At 45.8% G+C, this 21,831-nt stretch overlaps 1 protein-coding gene and 1 long non-coding RNA gene across 3 annotated transcripts in view; both read right to left on the bottom strand.

The window, feature by feature from the left end:
- Window positions 1-696: 696 nt before the first annotated feature.
- On the bottom strand, window positions 697-18,894 carry LOC115837616. The gene is made up of 3 exons (XR_004032623.1): window positions 18,884-18,894; window positions 12,568-12,574; window positions 697-2,177 (listed from the first exon to the last, which is right to left on the bottom strand). It is a non-coding gene; the product is annotated as an uncharacterized LOC115837616 (long non-coding RNA).
- Window positions 697-21,831, bottom strand: part of KCNJ10 (potassium inwardly rectifying channel subfamily J member 10) — a 33,035-nt gene continuing 11,900 nt past the window's right edge. For both annotated transcript variants that reach the window (XM_003258692.4, XM_030824140.1), the window contains exon 2: window positions 697-5,746. In XM_003258692.4, the coding sequence (XP_003258740.1) occupies window positions 4,607-5,746 (1,140 nt within the window). In that variant the 3' untranslated portion in view covers window positions 697-4,606. The remainder of the gene's footprint in view (window positions 5,747-21,831) is intronic.

Below are 21,831 nucleotides of genomic sequence, written 5' to 3'. Positions count from 1 at the left end.
CCTTTTAGGCCTTTTAGGAAGTATACATGTCCTATATCTTATATATCTCATATGTCTTAGGATTCATTCCTAGTATTTCCTAAATGTTGTACTTAAGTATTTATTGATCATGATAAGAGACCCAATTTTCTCCCTCCTCCTCTCTCTCTCCTTCCACTTGTGGGGAACAAGAGTCAGTGACCATAGGGTCTTTTGCCTCTCATCAGAGAAAATTCAGGGCTGGATATTAACCAGACGTTTCTCAGGCTACTGACAGACAAGGGTAGAAGAGAAATCCATTTCTTTGAGATTTGAGGGAAGAAATGCCTGGTGATTAAAGGAATAAGCTTACAAAGAACCTTGAGGATATATAAGGAAAACTGGCAACAAGACTACATGGTAGCATGGAAGGGAAATTGGGCTTGTGATCACTGGCCAAAAGGAACAATGCCCAGGATCCAAAGCAACTTGACTTTTATGGATTAAGCTGAGCCAATTTTCATACTCCTGGGTCTTAATGTTTTTTCAGTATTGTCCCATGAAAACCGAATGTGAAAGGAACTCGCTAAAGCAGGAGAGAAAAATCAAACAGAAGGGGCTTGGCCATGCAGTCAGAAGTTCTTCCAGCACAGCCGAATTCAACCCTCCACACTCATGGGTAGGCCTATGAATTCAGACCTTGACAGTCTTGGTTTAAATTTCTAAAAGAAGCTAGAGTGACAACCAAAGAGTCATCCATTTTATTTAGTAGCTTATTCTTAACAGACAAAAACAAAACAAATCTTACACACCTTTTTTTCCTAGATAAATTTGACCTGGTTTAGTCTTTAGTGCAATGAATGGAAAAAACATCCCTAAATACTTCTGCATCAGTAGAGTTGGCCATTACTGAGCCTGGAGACCCATGCTATCTTTCCAGTAAAGGTAGTGTGTTACTGTACAAGTGAACTAGGTTAGCTAGCAAGAATAAAGGACCAGGGCAGCAGCCGTGGGGAGGGCACAGTGTCCTGGACTTGTAGCAATAGTATAACTGGCTTCCTTTCTCTGCTCAGACCTTATAGGGAAACTCCTGGATGATTTTATTAGGCTGACAGGGGTTGGGGGAATAATGGGGTGAAGCACATTGCAGAGATTTTGGAAGCTTCTCATGGAACTTCACCATCCCCCTAGAGCAGCTGGTAACCCCACTCCTCATTTTCATTCAGAAGCATCAAAACCAAAGCATCACCCTCCATGCCCAAATGCCAGGATTGGAACTCTTCTGGAATCCATGGCTTTCTCTTTGGGATGCTTGCAGCCACACAAAAGGCTGGGCCTCAACCTTGGGAGATCTTGAGCCCAACAGCTATTAGTCCTGGCGTTTGGATTCCAGGGTTGAGGCTTCCCATTAGTGCCTCCCATACACCAAGGTGTTCAGCTCCTGAGTTTGATTTCAGGGGCTAGAGCAATAGCAGCTCCCACCCCTGTGGAAGACGGGGAAATACAGTGTACTTCATGAAAGGGAAACCAAAGGGTGCTTTACTTTATTTTATTTTATTTTATTTTATTTTATTTTATTTATTTTAAAAAGGCGCTACAGTGGCAGGACTCTGCTGGGGATGGGGGCACACAGTGTAAGTGGTAGATTTTCCAAGATTTCCCCTCCCTATTGTCCTCCGAGTTCCTCTCTTCCTGGTCCTATCAGTAGCATAGGATTCAACAAAAGCCTTCATGAATGCCTCTTTATTTCTGAAAAGGAACTTCTACCCCTCCCTTTCCCATTTCCAGACTTGAAATCCTTCATGATCTATCTCACTTCCATGTTGAAACCAGGACCACTGATTGTAAGTCTGGAAATCTGGGTGTCCTACCCCATAACCAGGCCAAGATATCTGCCCCCAATGCTAAAGTCTCTGAATATTTCCCTTCTGTACATTCAATATATTTGGGCATATATACATCTATATACATCTTTCTATATATATATTATCTCTGTTTCTTTCTTCTTAGATAAACCTTTCATATGTGTCATATCCTAATTTCCCAAGCCTCCCCACTTCTTATTTGCGAGCCTAAGCAAGACTCGAGAGTTTCATTGATTTCACTAGGTCCCTCAGCATTGTTTCTTTCTCATCTTCACACCCCAAGTATCTTCCCCCATCAGTTGTCTTGCCCGTCTTCTGAAATCTCCCCTTTTTACACCTGTGCCTACTACTCTCCTGATATTCCAAGTTGGTTGGTATGGGGGCCCATTTCTCACCAGACCTGACTGCTTCTGAAGTTCAGCCTATTGCCTAAAAGAGGATTTCAGGTCAGAGGAGACAGACTATAGTCTAAAGAACCATTTAGAGTTAAGGTTGGGGGTAGTTGTTCCCTGTGGGGGGCTTGTGGGAGAAGATGCCAAATTGCATTAATAGGACAGTGTGATTTAAAGTGCAACTTAAAGCAAAGCCTGGGATAATAATGGAGGACATTCCAAAAGGGTAAGTCAGAAAATGTTTTCTTCTCACTTTTTCATCCAAGAGTCTAGAGGCTTGAGTCTGGGGGCTTAGAATAGACAGCAGGAGAATGGGAAGAAAGCATAGCATGGCAAAATAAACCAGATGGAGGTTAACTTGCCAATGGATAAGAAGGTACAGATACACACACACACACACACACACACACACACACACACACACACACAGCAGTACATCTTGTCCCTACATACTGAAAGAAATCAGGTAAGTCTAATGTTGAATAAAGTTGAGAACGCAGAAGCTGGCTGTTGGCCTTCTGTTCTCTGTTTCAGATTTTTCACGTTTTTGTGGTTCTTGTTTTTATGCCAACTAGAAGGTACTGGTGGGGTTTAAAGTAGATGGACACTGAAGGGTCTTCGTTTTCAAGATATAGTTAGTTGAGTTAGAGGAGAGATCAATATAGCAAGACCTTGTGCAATTATAGTTGGTGGTGATCATGGGTCTAGCCTCAAAATTTTGTGTTTCTCTGCAAGGCTGTGTACATAGATACATGTATATATTCTGCAGCTTGTAACAATTGGCTGAGACCACCTTAAATAAACTGCCACTTGATTCATAGTGGGACTATGCAGTACCACTATGTGGGGCTTCCTTGGTACCAAAGTGAGACCAGAAAGCACTCTAGGGATTTGGGGCTTTGGACAAAGCTCTGGTGCCTGTATGCCCTTCCCTGACCCTTACCACAGACCCCACCAAGGGAACAAGGAATAGGCTGAGTTTGATCTCTTAAAGTCTGCTTTTTAAGTTGCCTGAAAATGGCCTCATGGCAGAGGAGAGTAGAGATGACACTGATTTTCTTCATTTTATATCAAGTCTCAGGAATGGCTGAGGGAAGCCATGGTTATTTGACCAGAGGGTATAATTTCCTTTCCTTCCAGCATTGCCTAATGAAATAGCTGGCACTTTTCAGAAGGGCACTAGGAGGTGTAACTGAGAATAGTGGCTGCCAGCCACAGTTCTGCTTCTGCCCAAACCTTAACAAAGCATCACCAATTCTCAGAGGCTTTGTACAGCAGTTTGGAAATCTGAGAATTTACCCATCCCTCATGGTGGGATTGGGTTAACTTTCTGGGGAGTCTGTGCCCTGTGAATCTAGTTTCACTTGAGCATCCGTGTTAAGAGAGGAAGGCCCTTGCATTTTCCCTCCCTTCTCCCAAAGAGTTGGGGTTAAGGAAGAAGGATCCAGGCTGGGCAGGAAAGGAAGAAGAGAAGCCAGGTACAGTGTAATCTGGAATATTATTTTCAGACCTTTCCATGGGGCCTGGGTACTGGACTCTTTTCAAAGGAACATATTGGCTTGTGTCCTTCCATTCACAGGACACAGGGAAACAGATCTTCTCTGGGCTGCCTGGAAGATAGGTTTAAGGGTTTAGATAACAACTTGTGTTAGTCACTCCAAATTGAAGAGTTCAGAATCCAGGATAAATATGGGTGGTTATATGTTTATGTTTCTTGGGCCAACTCGAATTCTCTGAGAACAGAGGGAACTGGGTATCCTGAGAGTGTTCACTTGAGAAACTATAGAGGGAAAATAGTGGTGACCATGGTTCTAGGTTATGGTCAGAAGTCACCAGCAGAAATCAGCTTCACGGTGGCAAACCCTGGCTTCTTTCAACAGAGATTGGTAGAAACCGTAGGATATATTGATATCAGATTCCTGTATTTCTGAAAGCACAGACCACAAAGTGACCATCAGAGAGAGTCTTGCCTTTGGGAACTTGCTAGATGGAAAGGTAACAGAGGGAGCTCCAGCCTCAAGTCACCAAACTTCATGGTGGTGGCGGGAGGTGGGGGGAGTCTATCCTTCCAACCACATGGTCCTCCTAATGTGAGTATCCAAGCATGGCTGAGGCCTTCTAAGCCACTTCAGCCTAATCCCTCTCTTTCCCCCATCCTGGCTTAAGGGAGGTATGTGTATTGGGGCAGAAGCTGGGGGAGTGGAAAGGGGACAGTGGGAGGCGAACCTGGACTCCAGTTGGCCTAAGCTACCAACAGGCCACTGGGTTAAAGAAGAGGGAGTGGAGGATGGGTGCTTCGGGGGATCTCCAGTAAACCCGGGTAGTATTCCTTACCAGGGCATTGGAAGAGAGGAAAAGAGACCAGAGGAATGGGGGAGTGGGAACAGGTCATCAGACATTGCTGATGCGCACACTAAGGGCACTGCCCTCCTTCTCAGCTTGCTCCCTTAATGACTCCTCCAACTTGAGCTTTTCAGGGTCTCCATAGCGTACAGTGCTGTCACGGAGGCCACTAGGAGAGGCCACTTTCACAACTTGGTCAAAAAGGCTGAAGTCAGCTATGTATTTACCACTGGCTGACAGTGAGATGGCAGGTGTGAACTCGTAGCCCCAAAGGATCTCCTCTGGCAGGTAGGAAGTGCGCACCTGACAGGTGGCACTGGTGGACTCCACTGTCCCACTTAGGATCAGCACCAGCTCAAAGTCACCCTCACCACTGCGAAGAGGGAGATCTTTCAAGGGACTGGTCTCATCTACCACATGATAGAAGGTAAGGGGTAGAATAAGGAAGGGGCTGTCAGAAGCCGTGTCTACTTGGAAAGTCACATTGACCTGGTTGAGCCGGATGTTCTCCCCCTCCTTGGTTTGGTGGGTCTGAAGCAGTTTTCCTGTCACCTGGCAGCCAATGAGGAGGCTCTTGCGCATGTTGGCAACTCGGATCATGAGGCAGGGCTTCCCATTGTGGGAGGCCACAACTGCATGCTGGCTGAAACGAATGGTCTCAGCCCGCTTCTTGGGCCGAGCAATCTTTGCCAGGAAGGTACCTGTGATGAAGATTTCCAGGATGGTGGTGAGCACCAGCTGGGCAATAAGAAGCACAATGGCAAGTGGACATTCCTCACTGATGTAGCGGAAGCCATAGCCAATGGTGGTTTGGGATTCAAGGGAGAAGAGGAAGGCTCCAGTGAGTGTGTGCACCTGTACCACACAGGGGGTGTGGTTGGCCGGGGGGTCCAGCTCCAGCAGGTCCCCATGTGCCACAGCTACCAGATACCACACCACGCCAAAGAGGAACCATGTGCCTGCAAAGGTCGCAGAGAAGAGCAGAAGCTTGTAGCGCCACTGCATGTCAATGAAGGTTGTCCACAGGTCCTTGAGGTAGAGGAAGCGCTTGTCGGCAATGTGCTCCATTCTCACATTGCTGCGACCATCTTTTGTCAGGACTCTCCGCCGTCGTATCCCTGGGCCCATTAGGGGCCGGCTTTCTGTCTGAGTGGTCTGACTGTAATACACCTTGGCAACTGACGTCATCTGGAGGGAGCAAGACAGCATAATGGAGGTTATTGTAGAAATCCAGCTGACTCCTAACCCTCACCCGATGGGAGGGAGGAATTAACGTTCATTTGGGTGTCGCTTATGTGTTCTTATCTTACCAAATATTTATTGAGCACTTGCTATGTGCCAGGCACTCTGCAGGGGTTGAGGCGGGTGGATCGCCTGAGGTCAAGAGTTCGAGACCAGCCTGGCCAACATGGCGAAACCCTGTCTTTACTAAAAATATAAAAATTATCTGGGTATGGTGGCATGCGCCTGTAGTCCCAGCTACTCAGGAGGCTGAGGCAGGAGAATCACTTGAACCTGGGAGACAGAGGTTGCAGTGAGCCAACATCGCGCCACTGCACTCCAGCCTGGGTGACAGAGTGAGACTCCATCTCAAAAAAATAAAATAAAATGAAATAAAAAATAAAATAAAACAAATAAAATAAAATAAAATGACATCATTCTGCTCTCCAAGAACTCACAGCCTAGTGAGAAAGATGCCTATTTAGTAAGCAAATAATTGCAACACAGTCTGATATTTGTAATTCTTAGAGGAAGAGAGGCAGAAAAGAAAGAGTAGTAGCTTCACAGTTCCTTGAAGGTGAGGGTGAGACTAATGAGAGCCTTCACCACAAAACTAGTCCTCCGAAGATCTCTAATTTTGGAATAGGATCCCTCCCCACCCTCATGAATGGCTATGAAGCAAGACAAGCTATCCTGTTGAAATCCTTCCAGGCCAATCCCCCTTAACACACACACACACACACACAACCTTAATTTCTTCATTATCTGCTCTACCTCCAAGCCAGTACACACTGGTGATACTAAGATACTCATCTGTTTCAGAGAATAGCAGAAACTACCCATTCTTTTACCCTTCAAGATGCTCTCTAAGCACCCAGACCATTTCATTTTTTATCATCGTCATCATCATCATCATCATCTGTTTGCATCATCTGGGGAAATTTGGTCTGAGTTACAGTCTAGGGCAGTGTTAGGAAGAGTACAGATGGGACTTGAACAAAAAGAAATAAGCAGTGGTGGAGGAGAAACAACATGTTGAAACTTCCTGGCAGCACTGGGACATTTTCTCAAGGACTGGCAGAAATGCCAGATTGTGGGTGGCAAAATTGTTTTGACGGAATGAAGTAGAAGAGCTAGGGGTGTATATTAACTAGCAGCTATGTCTGCAGAGGCTCAAATTCAGGAGTGCTATTTGTTCTGATAGCAGAAAGTGGGGCAAGCCACTGAAATAGGAGACAATTCACTTAATACAAGGTGTCTGGCACCCTCGCCTGAGCAGTAACTTGTACTTTTCCAGCACAGAAATAATTTTAGTCACTTGAGCCCTTGGACCCTGGATCTGATAGCCAGATCTTCTGCGGAGCAGGGTGATCTCTGGGGAGTTTGGCCCTCCTTGGAGAGGCTCATTACATTCTCCATTCGAAAAAGTCTGAACCATTGCATTTTATGATTCTTCACACTGCCCACCCTGCCCCCCACCTCTATTTTCCCCATGGCCTTGCCCCTGGAAAACTTCGAATTATTTGGGCCTGACCAGTTGCCCAACCAGGTAGGCATGGAATTGGAGGTCACCAATGGATGAGAACCCTGAGAATGTTCAGAGGCAAAAAGGATGCCCAATTTACTGGCCCACAGGCCGTTTGGAACTTCTGTTCATGCGAGACTATTCAGCCAGACCTGGATGTCATTCACTCCCCTATTTCCTTGGCTGCTTTGGAACAAAAAGGAAGCTTTGCAACTCTGAAGTTTGAAGAATTTGTATTTCAAGCCCAAACAAAGCCCTATTTAGTACTCAGTAGTAGTAATAATAACAACCATACTGCCTGTATCTATATACCATTTTAGAATTCACACATTAGAATACCTTCTCATTTGATCCTCAAACTCTTGAAAAAAAAGATGTAAACTCCTATAAGAGATTTTGAGGAATATTAGAGAACAGAAGAAGTGCTATAAAATTGGAGATGAATGAACATAGTTTTAATTTTCAAAAAGAAAAATGAAGTACCTTTCACAAACTACAAACAGGTAAGATATTGATCCTAGGCAAGATTCTAGAATGGAATATTAAGATTATGAGTACTTAGGCAGGATGGAGGAAAGGAAGTTATCAATAGGACCCAGTGTGGATTTACTAAGAACAAGTCACATCAAAATAGTCTAATTTTGACTGAGTGTGGTGGCTCATACCTGTATCCCAGCACTTTGGGAGGCTGAGGCAGGAGGATCGCTTGAGGTCAGAAGTTCAAAACCATCCTGGGAAACAGCAAGACCCCATATCAGCAAAAATTTTAAAAAATTAGCTGGGTATGGTAGCACACACCTGTACTCCCAGCTACTTGGAGGCTGAGGCAGGAGGATCGCTTGAGCTCAGGAGTTGGAACCTGCAGAGAGCTATAATCATGCCACTGCACTGCAGCCTGGGCAACAGAATGAGACCCTGTCTCAAAAATAACAATAACCTAATTTTCTTTTATGATAAGGCTACTAAATTGACAAATCGAAGAAGTGCAACAGAGAACGTGTACCTAAACTTAAGGAGATTTTTGACAAGATCTCTCATTATGACCTGGGGATAAGACAAAGAAAAATGAAGAGAATGCTAATCTAATTCGGTGACTTTAAAAATCAGTGGTACTGGTGAGTGGACCACGATAGCCTGGAATTCATTTTCTATTGATACACCAGAGAGCTTCATCTTTGGCCTTGCCCTATTCAATTTTCTTAACATGAACTTCACTCAAAACTATAGAATGCTATGGCCATCAATTATGTGCCTGACAGAAAGCTGGGACAGATAGCAAATGCAAGAGCTGGGGCAGAATTAGGATCCAAAAGGAGTCAAATAAGTAGGCCAAGTCTAACAAAAATGTTAAGTGCTGGATTATGTACTTGGGTCCAAAAATTACCTGAGCAAGTTCTGGATTGAGAAGATGTGATTTAGCAAAGCAGTACAATATAAAAAAATTAAACATATCAGCAGAAAATAATCCAATATGAGTTATCCATGTATTTTGATTGCCAAAAAAGCAAACTAATCTTAAGCTACTTCAGTTGAACTGAAGTCTCTAGAACAAAAAAAGTAGTTGATTCTACTCTGCTCTGTTCATCCCACACCTGCAGTATCCAGCATCAAGGAATACTCAGGATATGAGAGGATTCAGAACCAGATCACATGAGAAATGATTGAAGGAAATAGGGAAGTTCATTCAGGAGAAGAGACAATCAGAAGGATATAATGGATGTGTGCAAATATTTGGTTTGAAGGGCTGTCATGTGATCAAAGGCTTGGACTTGTCCTTTGAGCTCCAAGAGGAACAATCAGTGAGTTCATACTGCAGGGATAAAGATTGCAAATTGATATTATAAAGAGCATTGTAACAATCAGGAAGACACTTTGGACAAGCACTTTGCAGAGATCCTATGGTGGAGATAAAAGCTTTGGATGGAAGATTGAAAGACTGTCTTGAAGATTCTGTCTATACCCATGGTGGGTCAGGATGCCTGCCTTCTCCGCCCCACTTCTACCCCTGCACTTTCTATGGTGACATTGAGGGATCTTTAACTGAAGTCCTAGCTTTGTTTATGTTGAGGGGAGATTCTACATATCTTGGAGAATGGAAGCTCTTAGGGCCCAAGAAAAGCCTTGCTTATCATTCCCAAAATATTAGTCTATAATTCCTTCTCACTTTAAAGTTTATAAAATACATAGTTTGATCCTCACACCATGAGGTAGGTAGGAAAGACACCATAGAAACTAAGGCTCAGAGATCTTTGCCCCAAGTAGATTGGTGGTAAAGTTGGAACAAGAATCCAGGTCTCCCAGCTCCTGGTCCAGAACTTTTTAATTGTAGCAACTGCTTTTGTGTGCCCCAGGTTCATTCTCTTGGACCTCATGCTCTCAGCAGGTGCCACTATGGTACCCTGTATATAAGACCACACATCCCAGGGTTAAGGCTCTATACTCATGGGCACTGGAGATTTCGGCCACTGCTAGCCTCTTTGTTGCCTCTGGCTGTTGTGATTGCCACCTCCAGCTGTTGTGCCTGTGGTTGCCATCCTTTATATCTGCCACCTCCAGCTGTTATCTGCTGCTCCCAGCTGTTGTGCCACCTCCCACAGCCAGGCAGCTTTGTTCTCTGCGGTGGCCAGAGTCAGAAGCGGATAAACAATCAGCTACACTCCACCCCCAAGCTGGCCAGGCCCCTGGGGAAGGAAGCGAGCCAAAGCTCCGGAAATCATCTGTTGCGCACCCCACCACCCCGGGGCACCCCCGCAAAATAAAACATACTCCTTCCTCTAGAGGGTGCTATTTCCCCAAAACAGTCCCCAGCCAACCAAATACCAGAGGCAGAATTCTGAAGACCAGCCTCTGAGTGGCAAAAGAGACAGAAACAGAGATATTCACCTTCTTTCTCCTCGAAGAACTTAACTAGTGATCCTTTCCCTAAAAGAAAGGCCAGTCATAGCTACAGTGATGATCAGCAGGTTCCCTCAGCAAGTACCACTCCCACTTACTGCTACCCCTGGAAGTTCTTCCTGGAGCTGTCTTTTTTGGCCTGAGCACTCATTTATTTTACTTGAGAGTCATTTATTCTACTTGAGAGTCATTTATTCTCCAGGATAATACATGGATTTATCAGGGCCTTTCTTGACTAAGGACACTGTTGTTCTTGTGACCTTTAATAACTTGATCTGTTGCTCCCCTTTGCTTTTTGCTACTTTGCTCCTGGGTTTCTCTTCCTCAAATACACTTCTGACTAGAAAGGATGCTTCAGCCCCCTCTCAGGGGCAGCAGGTACAGGGGAAAGAGAAAAGCTGCGCCCGCAGGGCAAGTGCTTTATCTGTTTTCTCTGTAGCCTCTCAGCACACCATTCATGATTTGGTCTCTGCCTACTTCTGACTTTACCCTTGACAATCTTTCACAGGCCCCCTGAACTCCAGCAAAGAGCCTCACTACCTAATCCTTTCTACCTTTGGACCTGCTTCTGCACTGCCCTGCTCCGTGCCTACCTAGTGATCTCCTTATCTTTCAGAACTCGACTCAAGTGTTAGTTACTCCAGTTGACGCCTTCCCTGACTCTCAAAAAAACAATTCATCTTCTCTGTCCCTCCTGTCCCTTCCCAGAATGGGTTTACTTTACTATGCTTGTTCTTGTACATATTCTCTTTCTTTCCCCCCCCCCCCGCCCCAGATGGGATCTCACTCTGTCACCCAGGCTGAAATGCAGGAGTGCAGTGGTACAATCTCAGCTCGCTGCAACCTCTGCCTCCTGGACTCAAGCAGTCCTCCCACCTCATCCTCCTAAGTAGCTGGGACTATAGGCATGTGCCACCATGCCCAGCTAATTTTTGTACTTTTAGTAGAGACGGGGTTTCGCCATGTTGCCCAGGCTGGTCTCAAACTCCCGGACTTAAGTGATCTGCCCACTTTGGCCTCCCAAAGTGCTGTGATTACAAGTGTGAGCCACTGCGCCTGGCCCTCTTGTACATATTCCTATTTTGAAGCATTATAGTGCTTTGAGATGGTTTGTTTATCATTGTTTACCATCTTTGTGCTCCTAATTTAAGACCACTGACTCTGCCTTTCACCTGTTTCCCCAGTGCCTAGTACAGTTTGTTAAGAAAGAGTAAGGGAATGACTGAAAGCCTGATCTGGATGGGCCAAGGCCCCCCTGAGGGCTGCAGTTTTTATCTGCCTCACAGGAGACACCTAGTTCACACAGACCTTCAGGAGGAGCCACTTCAGAGTGTGAGGGGACCCAGGTTTACACAGGCTTTGCTAATGCTGCAGATGCCTACAACCCTGTTTTCAGAAGGTAAGAAAATAAAAGCCCAAGATATCAGTCCCTGCTCTCTTCTGGGTCAACTGTTCCATTTGCAGGGGTTTGGGGAGAGAATGAGCTTTGTAAATGGCTACATAGCATTGGAGTTGATTATGCTAAATTAGGTGACTAGAAAAGATGCTTCAACCCCCTCCCAGGGACAGCAGGTTCAGGGGAAGGGGAAAAGCTGCACCCACAGGGAAAGTGCTTTGTCTGTTTTCTCTGTTGCAGGAGCAAGTTGACTGAAAGGAGCTTTGGGATATGAATACTAAATGCATTCACTTCCAATTGTAAACAAATCCTTTCTTCTCCTACTTGCTGCTCTATTTTGGTTCCTAAAATAGTTAAAGGGACCATCATCCTACCCATTACCCACACTCAAAGCCAGGATCATCTCAAACTCTCTTCTTGCCTCAACTCAACATTTATCTAAAGCCATGTGCTGTGGATTTATTATTTGTGCCTCCTCCCCTTCATTCCACTGTCTTGTTTCAGGTCCTAATGCCTTGTGGCTGAATCACTGCATTAGCCTCCTACTCATCTCGTGTCTCTGTTCTTTCTCTCCTCAAATCCATCCTACATTGCTCCTGGGTTTCTCTTCCTCAAATATACCTCTGATCAGGAATCAATGAACATTTATCCAGTACTTTAGAAAGCACTTTCACATTTTATTCTCATGGCATTCCTATGAGATATTAAGATTGTAATCTTTGTTTTATAAATGAGGAAACTGAGGCTCAGAGAGATGGTGTGACTCAGTAAACTGTGGAATTAGATTCATGCTCAGGTCCCGTCTCCCAAATCCGTCCACTTTTCATTTCACTATAATTGTCTTAGTTCTTTCTCTAGCTCAAAACATTTTAATGTCTCCCCATTATCTATCAAAGACAGGCCAAACCCAGGCTGGCATATAAGGCCTTCCACAGTCTGCTTCTGAACCTGCCTTCCAGCCTTATCTCCGACCACTTTTCTGCTATGGCACACTGCATATTGCAAGCAAACCAACCACTCCCTGCTCCCTGTTGTGCACACCCATGCTTTCCTGCCTTCCATGATCCTGCACTTCTCTCTTCCTGGGCTCCCCTTCCTCCTTGTCTTTACCTATCCAAGTCTTATCTTTCAAAGTCCAGTTCAAAAAACCCCTCTTCCATGGAGCCTTCTCTGATTCCTACAACCTTAAGTAATGCCTCCCTTTTCTGAGTTTCCATATATGTATATCTATATCCAACTGTACCTGTAATGGCACCTCTCTTAGTACATGGTGTATCATTTGTATTCTACTACAAATAAGGTCATTGAAAGAAGGATCCAGCATTTTATATATATATATATATACACACACATATATATATAAAAGTTATCCTAAAGATTGGCACAATGTATGACACATGGTAAGTGCTCAAGAAGTATTTTATGGTTGACTTAAAAATAGGAGGGGACTCCTAACCCACTCCAGCCATAGGGGCCAATCTAACTGACTCCATCATCACAGGGCCAGGGAGATGTGGAAGTTCTTGTCCTAGGTAGAATGGATGGAACTTCACTCTGGTCCAGCACTTCTCACTCTGGGGCCTTCTCATTCCCCCTTCTTGTTTGTATCTTCTCTTGATTTTTTAATGATGTTTTCTTTTTTCCTTGTACACATGGAAACCCCAGATAACTAAGTATCAGCACTAATAGGTATGCAAACAAACCAAATGTTTTCATCTGTATTAATGTTGCCCACCACATTCAGTTTGAGTTGTGTTTTTGTTCATTTATACAATAAACGCTTTGTTATTGTTATTGAAACTGGGTCTCACTCTGTCACCCAGGCTGGAGTGCAGTGGTGTGATCATGGCTCACTGCAGCCTCGACTTCCTAGGCTCAAGTGATTCTACTGCCTCATCCTCCTGAGTACCTGGGACTACAGGTGCACACCACCACGCCCAGCTATTTTTTTTTTTTTTAAGAGATGGGATCCCACTATGTTGCCCAGGCCTGTCTCAAACTCCTGGGCTCAAGCCATCCTCCCACCTCAGCCTCCCTAAATGCAGAGATTACAAGCATGAGTCATCATGCCCAGCCTCAGTAAACATTTTTTTTCCAGCAACTACTGGGTGCCAAATTCTAAACAAGACAATGGAATTATGGAGATGGATCAGATGTAGATTCTTTCCATGAAGACCTTGCAATCTAATAAAGGAAACAACTGTAAAACAGGCAGGAAGTGATAAGTGCCATGGAAAAGGCATCAGTGAAGTACAGGAAGAGCTTGTGAAGGGAAAACTGACATCTAGTGCAAGGGAACGGGGTTGGGAAAGATGAGGAAATCCAGGGCCACCCAGGAAATAAGGAAATAAGGATCCATTCATTTTGGTTGAAGCATTGGGAGCACATGAAAGATCTTAATAGGACACACTGGGAAAACAGTGATGTGCTGTGACCCCTCAACACCCTTCTGCTTTGTGGCCAGCCCCTGTGGATTCCTTCATGGCCAGCTGCAGGGCCAGGGTCAGGCCCTGCAGCTCCTGCAAGGGTCAGGTACAGAGCCTTGGCTTCCTCCATGGTGCTCTAGCCTGCTGGTCTGGTCTTTTCTTTTTTTTCTTTTCTTTTCTTTTTTTATGGAGTCTCACTCTGTCTCCAGGCTGGAGTGCAGTGATGCAATCTCAGCTCACTGCAACCTCCACCACCCAGGTTCAAGCGATTCTTCTGCCTCGGCCTCCCGAGTAGCTGGAATTACAGGCATGAGCCACCATGCCCAGCTGGCCACCATGTTGGCCAGGATGGTCTCGATTTCTTTACATCATGATCCACCTGCCTCAGCCTCCCAGAGTGCTGGGATTACAGGCATGAGCTACGGTGCCCGGCCTAGCCTGCTGGTCATTCTTTCTCAGAGCCACTAGATAATTTCTGTTTTTTGACTGTGGAGTATTTCCTCTTGCAAATATTTGGTTCAGGGAAATGGAAGGAGAGATGGAGGGGAACTATCATATATTGAATGCCTACTCTAGACCAGCACTTCATATTTCATCTTTGCAACTCTGTAAAACAAATCTTATTATCTTCGTAATTACTGCTGAGGAAATTGAGGTTCAGAGAGCCCAGGTGACACAACTTATCGGTAGCAGAGCTGAAATTTATGCCTCTTTCTGGCTGGATTCCAAAGTCCTTTCCACCATAACTTCAAATTAATACTATGGTTTATTTGTCTTCACTGAGCAAACTCAACACTCAACAAGCAGAGATGACACCTTAAGCATAGTGGAGGTTAGCAGGAGCCAGACAGGTATGAAAAATTCACCAGCGGTGATGCCCAGGATGTATCCAAAGGTTGGAGGCGATGCCCTTCCTTCATGGCTGCTTAATCCCATTGTTTCTCTCCTAGTTTTGCATGACGTCTTTATTCTCCCCACTTCCTTCGTGTGGACTCTCCCCCCAACGGTCTTCTCATCTCTATCAATGGTGCTTCTCTGCTTGTCCTCTCTTTTCATCCTGGCTGTCACTAAAATGTCTCCCCGACCCCGTCCTCCTTCTCGCCTCCCTCTTTGCCTTTGTATTGCCTACACATCTCTCTGGCTGTCCCTTTTTTTCTGATGGTTTCTCCAGCCTCCTGTATCTCATCCAGGGAATAGTATGCCATCCATCTAATCATAACTCTCGCGTTCAAATCCTTTACCACACTTTATCCTTCTATTCTTCTTCTGTATCCCACAGCCTATGTGTCCACATTAATAGAGACATTCTAAGCCCCAAAGCCTCCTATTCTTCTCCCTACTTCTTCCCTGTAGAAAAGAGCCTTTTGATTGAAGGATCTGGAAATGAGATCAGAAAGAGAGGCAGATTCCTGGAAGATAAGAACAGTACCTATCATAGCTATTAACTAATCCAATTATCTTAGGTTTGAAGGTCTTTCTGAATCAATCACTGTTTGGTAAAGACAAATGAATAGGTGGATAGAAATAGGGACTCAGCTTGCTCTCTGTCCTACTATCTGTCCATCATGCTCAAGAACCCCAGATCCAGCTCTGTTCTTCTTCCAACCTTGAGGGCTTACATAATCCTTGCAGTACTTTTCTTCCTTCCCTTCCTGTCCTGTCCTTCTTCTTCCTCTTCCATGTTGGGAGAGCCCTGTATGCAGTAGAGGGGTTTTGAGCACTATGTCTCAGCACCTGAGATTAAGCTGGTCTCCACACCCATACTTATCTTAGACAGTTGAACTAGGTATCTGTCCATGCCCAGCATTCTGAAGATAGAATGAGATAATCAGGCTCAAGGATGTGTAAAAGCTGCTCAGAACTAAGAGACAGCACTGCTTGGTGGAACATGCACTGGACTGGGAAGTAAGAGACTTGGGTGCCGATCTCAACTCTGCCATTGACTAGCTGTGACCTCAGTCAAGCCTCTCAGCCTCTTAGGTCTGTATTTCCTTCATTGTGGAATAGGGGTTGGTATTAGTTCCACACTTCTCAAACTAGGGCATGCACTAGTGTGTCAGGAGGCACTCAAAGCCACAGGACTAAATTTAGTATATTTCCTGAAGTTAGCAATTTTGCTCGGATTTTGAGGGAAAATGTTATTTTAATATTATGCCAACAATGTACAATGAAGTAGAATAAACATTTTGAATGGCTTCAGACAAAAAGATTTCAAGGATGTCCAGTGTGTGGCCATTTACGGCTCATCCCTGTAGATTCTAGGGCACAAATTCCCTCTCCTCTGCCTTTCAGGACACATTGCGAGGTCAGTCTGGGAGGTGCTACGTTAGAGGATGATTAGGGTCACTTCCTGCTGTAAATCTCTATGTCCAGCCCCAGTTACCCCCACAGCAGTCTGGTCCCACTCCTCCCCCCGGCCTCAGTGGAGAGAGCAAGCAGCTACTCAGCCTCCTCTCACCAACCATATTATCTCTTTTTTGGATACCAGTTCCAACTTGAATAGCGACCTTAGAGTCCTCCAGAAGGAGATCAGTTGCATTAGGATGAAAAAGAAGCACTTCTGGGCTTCCAAGTGTTCTTAATGAGGGTTGGGGAAGAGAAAAGGAAGGAGAGGGGTAAGAGAGGAAGGGCAGGAAGAAAAGCACTGCAGGGTTATGTAAGCGCTCAAGATTGGAAGAAGAATGGAGCTGGATTTGGGTTTCTTTTCAAACTTGATGTCTTTATTCATTAATCTGCCTCCTCCTGTCTTGCCCCAAGGAAAATAAACAAATAGAAATGGAGCCAGATGCACACAAATCTTGAGGTGGGGAAAAAGAGGGCAGTGTGTGTGTGTGTGTCCCGGGGCATGACTCTCCAGCTGAATCACTGTTGCCTCTGTCTCCCACTCCCTGGTCTCCTTCCCCCTTTCCCTCCCATCCTCGAGCCCCAGCCTGACACTGAGGCCCTGGCCCATGGAAGAATAGGCTTTTCTTCTCTTGTGTCAACGTTTGGAAAGTTCTCATCGTCTGATCAAAAGAAAGGATAAAAGCCTTCAAAGCATTTCCTGGGAGTCTATAACCTCTGCATGGCCCTTCTGACCTGCCTGTGTGTTTTCCAGTCAAGAGAGGGAGGGACAAAAGATGGGGCCACATCAGATGTTCTCTGTCCAGACACCACCCCTGCCTGTCAATGTGAGCTGACTAGGACCACTGCCCCTTCCTCCACTTCAATCCCCAAGCAGTGCCTTCTGTCCCCTGCAAGAAAGGAACAGTGTTCTATAGAGAAACAGGGTGGCATCTTGGGGACCCCCTGTTTCCCTGGCTGGAGAGGGAGGAGGACTTCCTGCTTCCTGTGGCAAGTGGGTGCTGCCTCTTTGATGCACCTGCCCTCTCAACCTTTCATACTACCCCTATTGCACGCCCTCCTGAGTCATCACCCCATCCCGGTATCTGCTGCTAGTCATTGTCTGGGCCAGCAAGGCTCAACAGGAGCTGGTCCTTTTTGAGGAGCTTGGCACTACGTAGGGTTCAACTGAGGACAGAGGCTATACCACTGTCTCCTCAGCCCCAGCTCCAGCAATCCCGGTAGCCTCCCAGCCTGGCCCCATCTGGGTCCTCACCTCAGAAGAACATCTACTGGGAGACGTTAACCCATCCCTCCTCATCTTGACTGAACAGCCAGAAGAATTAGTATCAGTGCTAAGAGTCAGCTGGAAGCAATGGCATCTATAGAAATAACTCTTGTTGCTATTGTTATTCCTATTGTTACCGCTAAGACATGAGATGCTGAAAAGGTTCCCAAGGACACTAGAGAAAATCTCAAGAGGGTCCAAGCTAGGTTAGGGAGAGTCAGGGTGATAAACAAGAAGTCTGTTCAGGACCCTCCTTCCTGTGTCAGCTCTGCCTGGATCTCCAATCAGTCATCACCTGGCCTAGGCCCCGAGATTCTCCATAGGAAGAATCCATCCCCAACTTATCTCCAAAGACGCTGGTTGAGGGGATCAACCTAGTTTAGGTACCAGAAGTATTTTTTCAGGCAGAGCCCCTCATGAGAGTGTACCCCCACCCCTAGTCTCTGCAGAGGGGGCTGGCCAGGTTGCAGATGGGGAGGGTGGAAGTGGTGGAGGTGAAAGGGAACTCCTGCAAATTTCAAGCTTCACCAGTGATTTACCTCTCTCCATCCCATGCAGAAGACTGACCTCCCTAACCATGGGGCTCCCCAGTCCCTTGGGGCCGCCCTTGCCTGCGCAGTTGCCTGTCTCATAACCTCACAGCCCCTACCCGAACTCCAGCTCACTCCTTTTACTATTAGGTTGAATTCTATGAAATCGTCCATTTAATACATGCGTTCCCTATTGGCAATATCAAAGGGTTCAATCTAACAATACCTAATAACGGTAAAAATAACAGTAACAATCACCTCTGTAATATGGGGTTTTGAAGTCTACAAAACACTTGTATAAATTCAGAATTATGCCATTTGCCCCACACAGCCAATCTGGGGGGGTGGGGGGCAGTTAAAGCAATAGGAAGCAGGAAGCTCTCTCCAATGTCACAGCTGACCTTCCCATCATTAAATCCGAGGGGATCTTCTCAGCCCTTGACCCCAGCAGTCTCTGCTGCACTTGAGACTGATGACTGACCGGTCTGTTCTTAACACTCTCTTTTGGCTTTTATTGAGGTGTGGTGGGTATCCACTGATTTTATCCACCTTGATTAGCCATTAAGTAGCTCTGCCATTTCTAGGCTTTGTGATTTGGGGCAAATCACTTAAATGCATGAGTTTCTATTTCCCTTATCTGCAAAAGGGGCATAATAATACAGAGGTAACGGGAGAGTTCCATGTGATCATATGTGTGAGAATGCTGCATGGGTTGTGAACACTACACGTGTGCACAGTCTCACTGTTACTCTCGGACACCATGTTCTCGGGGTTCTCTCTCTACCTCTCTGTTTACTTTGGATAATCTCTCTTGCTGTAATCTCTCCTCTGCACCTTAAGTGTTGGTGTTTCTCAGGAATCCATCCACTCTTGGCTCTCATCCCTGACCACTGTACCCCATCTTCCTCAGCTGTTTCCCCCGCTCCATGGATTCCACGTCACCTCTGCCCTGGGTGTCCAAGTACTAACAGGCTCCTCCTACCTGGAGCATTCCAATTTTAACATGTTCAGATTCAGCGTCCTGTCTCCTCAAAAGAGTCTCTTTTGTGTTTTCCTTCTTGTTCACAGAATTACCCTCCACTAGGTGCCCAACCCTTAGAATTACCCCTGCTTTCTCTCTTCCCCCTCATCTGATTGGTGACTAGGTCCATCATTTCTGCCTTCACGACTCCTCTTCATGTCAATTGAGGCTGCCCTAGTTCATTCACTTGAAGTGTTGCAGTGGTCTCCTGGTCCTCCTGCACCCAGGCTCACTGTGCTCACCTTGGTCCTCAGCTGCATCAGTGCACACATTCTGACTCCATCACTTGGCTTTACAATCTTCAATGAGTTCCCACAGCTTTCATGATGAAATTCAAACTTCTTGGCAAAATCCTTCAATGTCTGACTCCACCTTACTGTTCACAGCCTCCCCTGGAATATTTTCCCTGTGCAGCCCATATTCTAGCCACGTGAAACATAGCCTGTGCTCCACTTGTCTGTCTCATGTCTTTGCTCAGGCAGCTCGCTCTACCTAGAACACCGTCTGCCTGCTCCAAGACTGCCCTCCAGACTGCTGTCTTCCCTTTCAAATCCCCTTCCTCCTTTAAGGCCCTTCCCCAGTGCCCTCTCCACTGTGGAGCCTTCCCCACCTGCCAGGTAGAAATAGTTACTCTCCCTCTATGTTCCTGGGACATTTACCACATCATCCTTTGTTCTTCTCTAGAGATTGTGAGCTCTTTGAAGGCACAGACTGTATTTTAGTCACCTTTGTAAGCTGTTACCTTTAAATTTAACCTAATTGGTTAGTACAGAGGGAGGAATTAGAATCTCTGGGTGATTCTGGGCTACGAATGTCAACTATACAGCATGTAAGCCATCACTCATCACCCCACCACCCCTTAGCAGATAACACTAATTCATCACAGTGCTTTTTATCTGACTGAGCCTCAGAATCATCCTCAATATGGTGATACAGAGAGTCATTTTCAATCAAATGGAGTTAGCCCAACAAATGAAACCTATTTCTTATCCTGGCATGTCTGAGTCACAAAGGTCCCTATGTATTCTTCTTTCCCACTATTTGCCATCCTGTCTGTGTCACTTACTAGCTATGGGAACTTCAGTCAATCTCTTAATCTCTCTAGGGCTCAGCTTCCTCATCTAAGGAGGCAATAAAACCTTCCATTATGTAGTCAGGATTACAAGATTTAAAGTATACGAAATCTATAAGGCCCTTATGCAAATAAAGATGTTATTATCCTACTTTGCAGATGAATGAAAAATATTATTGAATTAGAGAAACTAAGGTTCAGAGACATAAAGTCACTTGCTGACATTTATTTAATGGCAAAGCCAGACCCCATGTCTCCAAATCCTGTGGGCTTTTCCCTCACGTTGCCTCTCCACACCCCAGTGGCCTTGATGATGCTCAAGTTACACCATCCCTTCGATCTCCTTTCTCCAGGTGAGCTGTGGGGTAAGATTTACTCTAGCCCCAGAATTTAAGGGACTTCCAACCCACTATTCTTTATCCCACCTCTCTATAATTCCTCCAAAACCCTCTCAGCCTGCCAAGAGGTGGACAGGTGTGTGCTGAGGACTGCTGAGTAGAGCCAAGTTTCTTAATTACTATCCTTCAGCCTCTCGCCCTCTTGTCTGCCCCCAACCTCAGGAGTATCAGGCAGCTGACAGCCTTCTCAAGGCCCAGGATGGCCAGGGCCCTGGAGATAATGTTCTTGGGCTACTGAGTTGTCACCTGATCTACCAGAAGAGTTTGAGAAACTAGGGAGGGTATGATGAGACCTATTCCTTGGAGTCCCAGGTCCAAGACAGGGTTCTCCACCTGAGAGAAGATGGGGAGGCTGACCAGATCCAGCTGAAGGGCCCTTCTCTGTACACTTTCCTGTCTTTGAACTTGAAGTGGTGTTGGCTGGAAATGAGGGGAGGCTTGGACCTAGTTGGTGGAGGGCCCAAGAGGTAGTGGCGGGTAGGGGAGGCAGAAGAGCTACTCCCCATTGTGAGAGCACCCCCAGGGCCAGCTCCTGTAGAGACTATTTCACCCCCTCCGCGCCTTCCAGGAAGGACCATCCCCATCTTCCCAAACAGAGAACCTTTTCTGGACTGCTTCTTAACCTGTATTTTGTTCAACTTTGTGTCCTTCTCAGTGCCTGGTATTTCTTGACTTAAAAGAGCCTGTAGGATTGATGTTCTACATCACTTTTCCTCCTTCAGGCCCCCTTTTCCATGTGCCACCTGCTTCATCCTTCGGAAGTCCTTCCTCTGAGCTTCCCATTGAAGTTTCAACATTTGGACACTTGGGGGCACTGAGTCAGTTTCCCTATCTCTTCTCTGCAGGCTGTGCTCAGCCCCACCCTGTCAACACTCTCCCTACTCTCTACAATGAGAGGTGCAGATGGGGAAACTGAGGCCCACAGTGGGAGTGCTTAGTAGGAGTGCCTCAGTGATAAAATCCAGGGTCTTCTGTGGAAGGCACATCTCTCTCTAGTGGTGAGAAAGGACAGAGGCAGAAAACTTCAGCCAAAACTTGTCCAGAGGCAGACAACTCTGAACTTAAAGCTTCTCCCTGCACTGGCCAGGTCGCCCTAGGGGAGCCCAATGCTTCCTTGTGCTTGTGTGACCAAGGACAAGAGAAATTAGTCTTGGGAGAAAGGATGAACGAAAAGTAGGA

The sequence above is a fragment of the Nomascus leucogenys genome, chromosome 12 (genome assembly GCF_006542625.1).
Source record: "Nomascus leucogenys isolate Asia chromosome 12, Asia_NLE_v1, whole genome shotgun sequence".
In the NCBI taxonomy this organism is placed as follows: Eukaryota; Metazoa; Chordata; class Mammalia; order Primates; family Hylobatidae; genus Nomascus; species Nomascus leucogenys.
The sequence above is the reverse complement of the archived record's forward strand: the minus strand, read 5'-3'. Positions and strand labels throughout refer to the sequence as shown.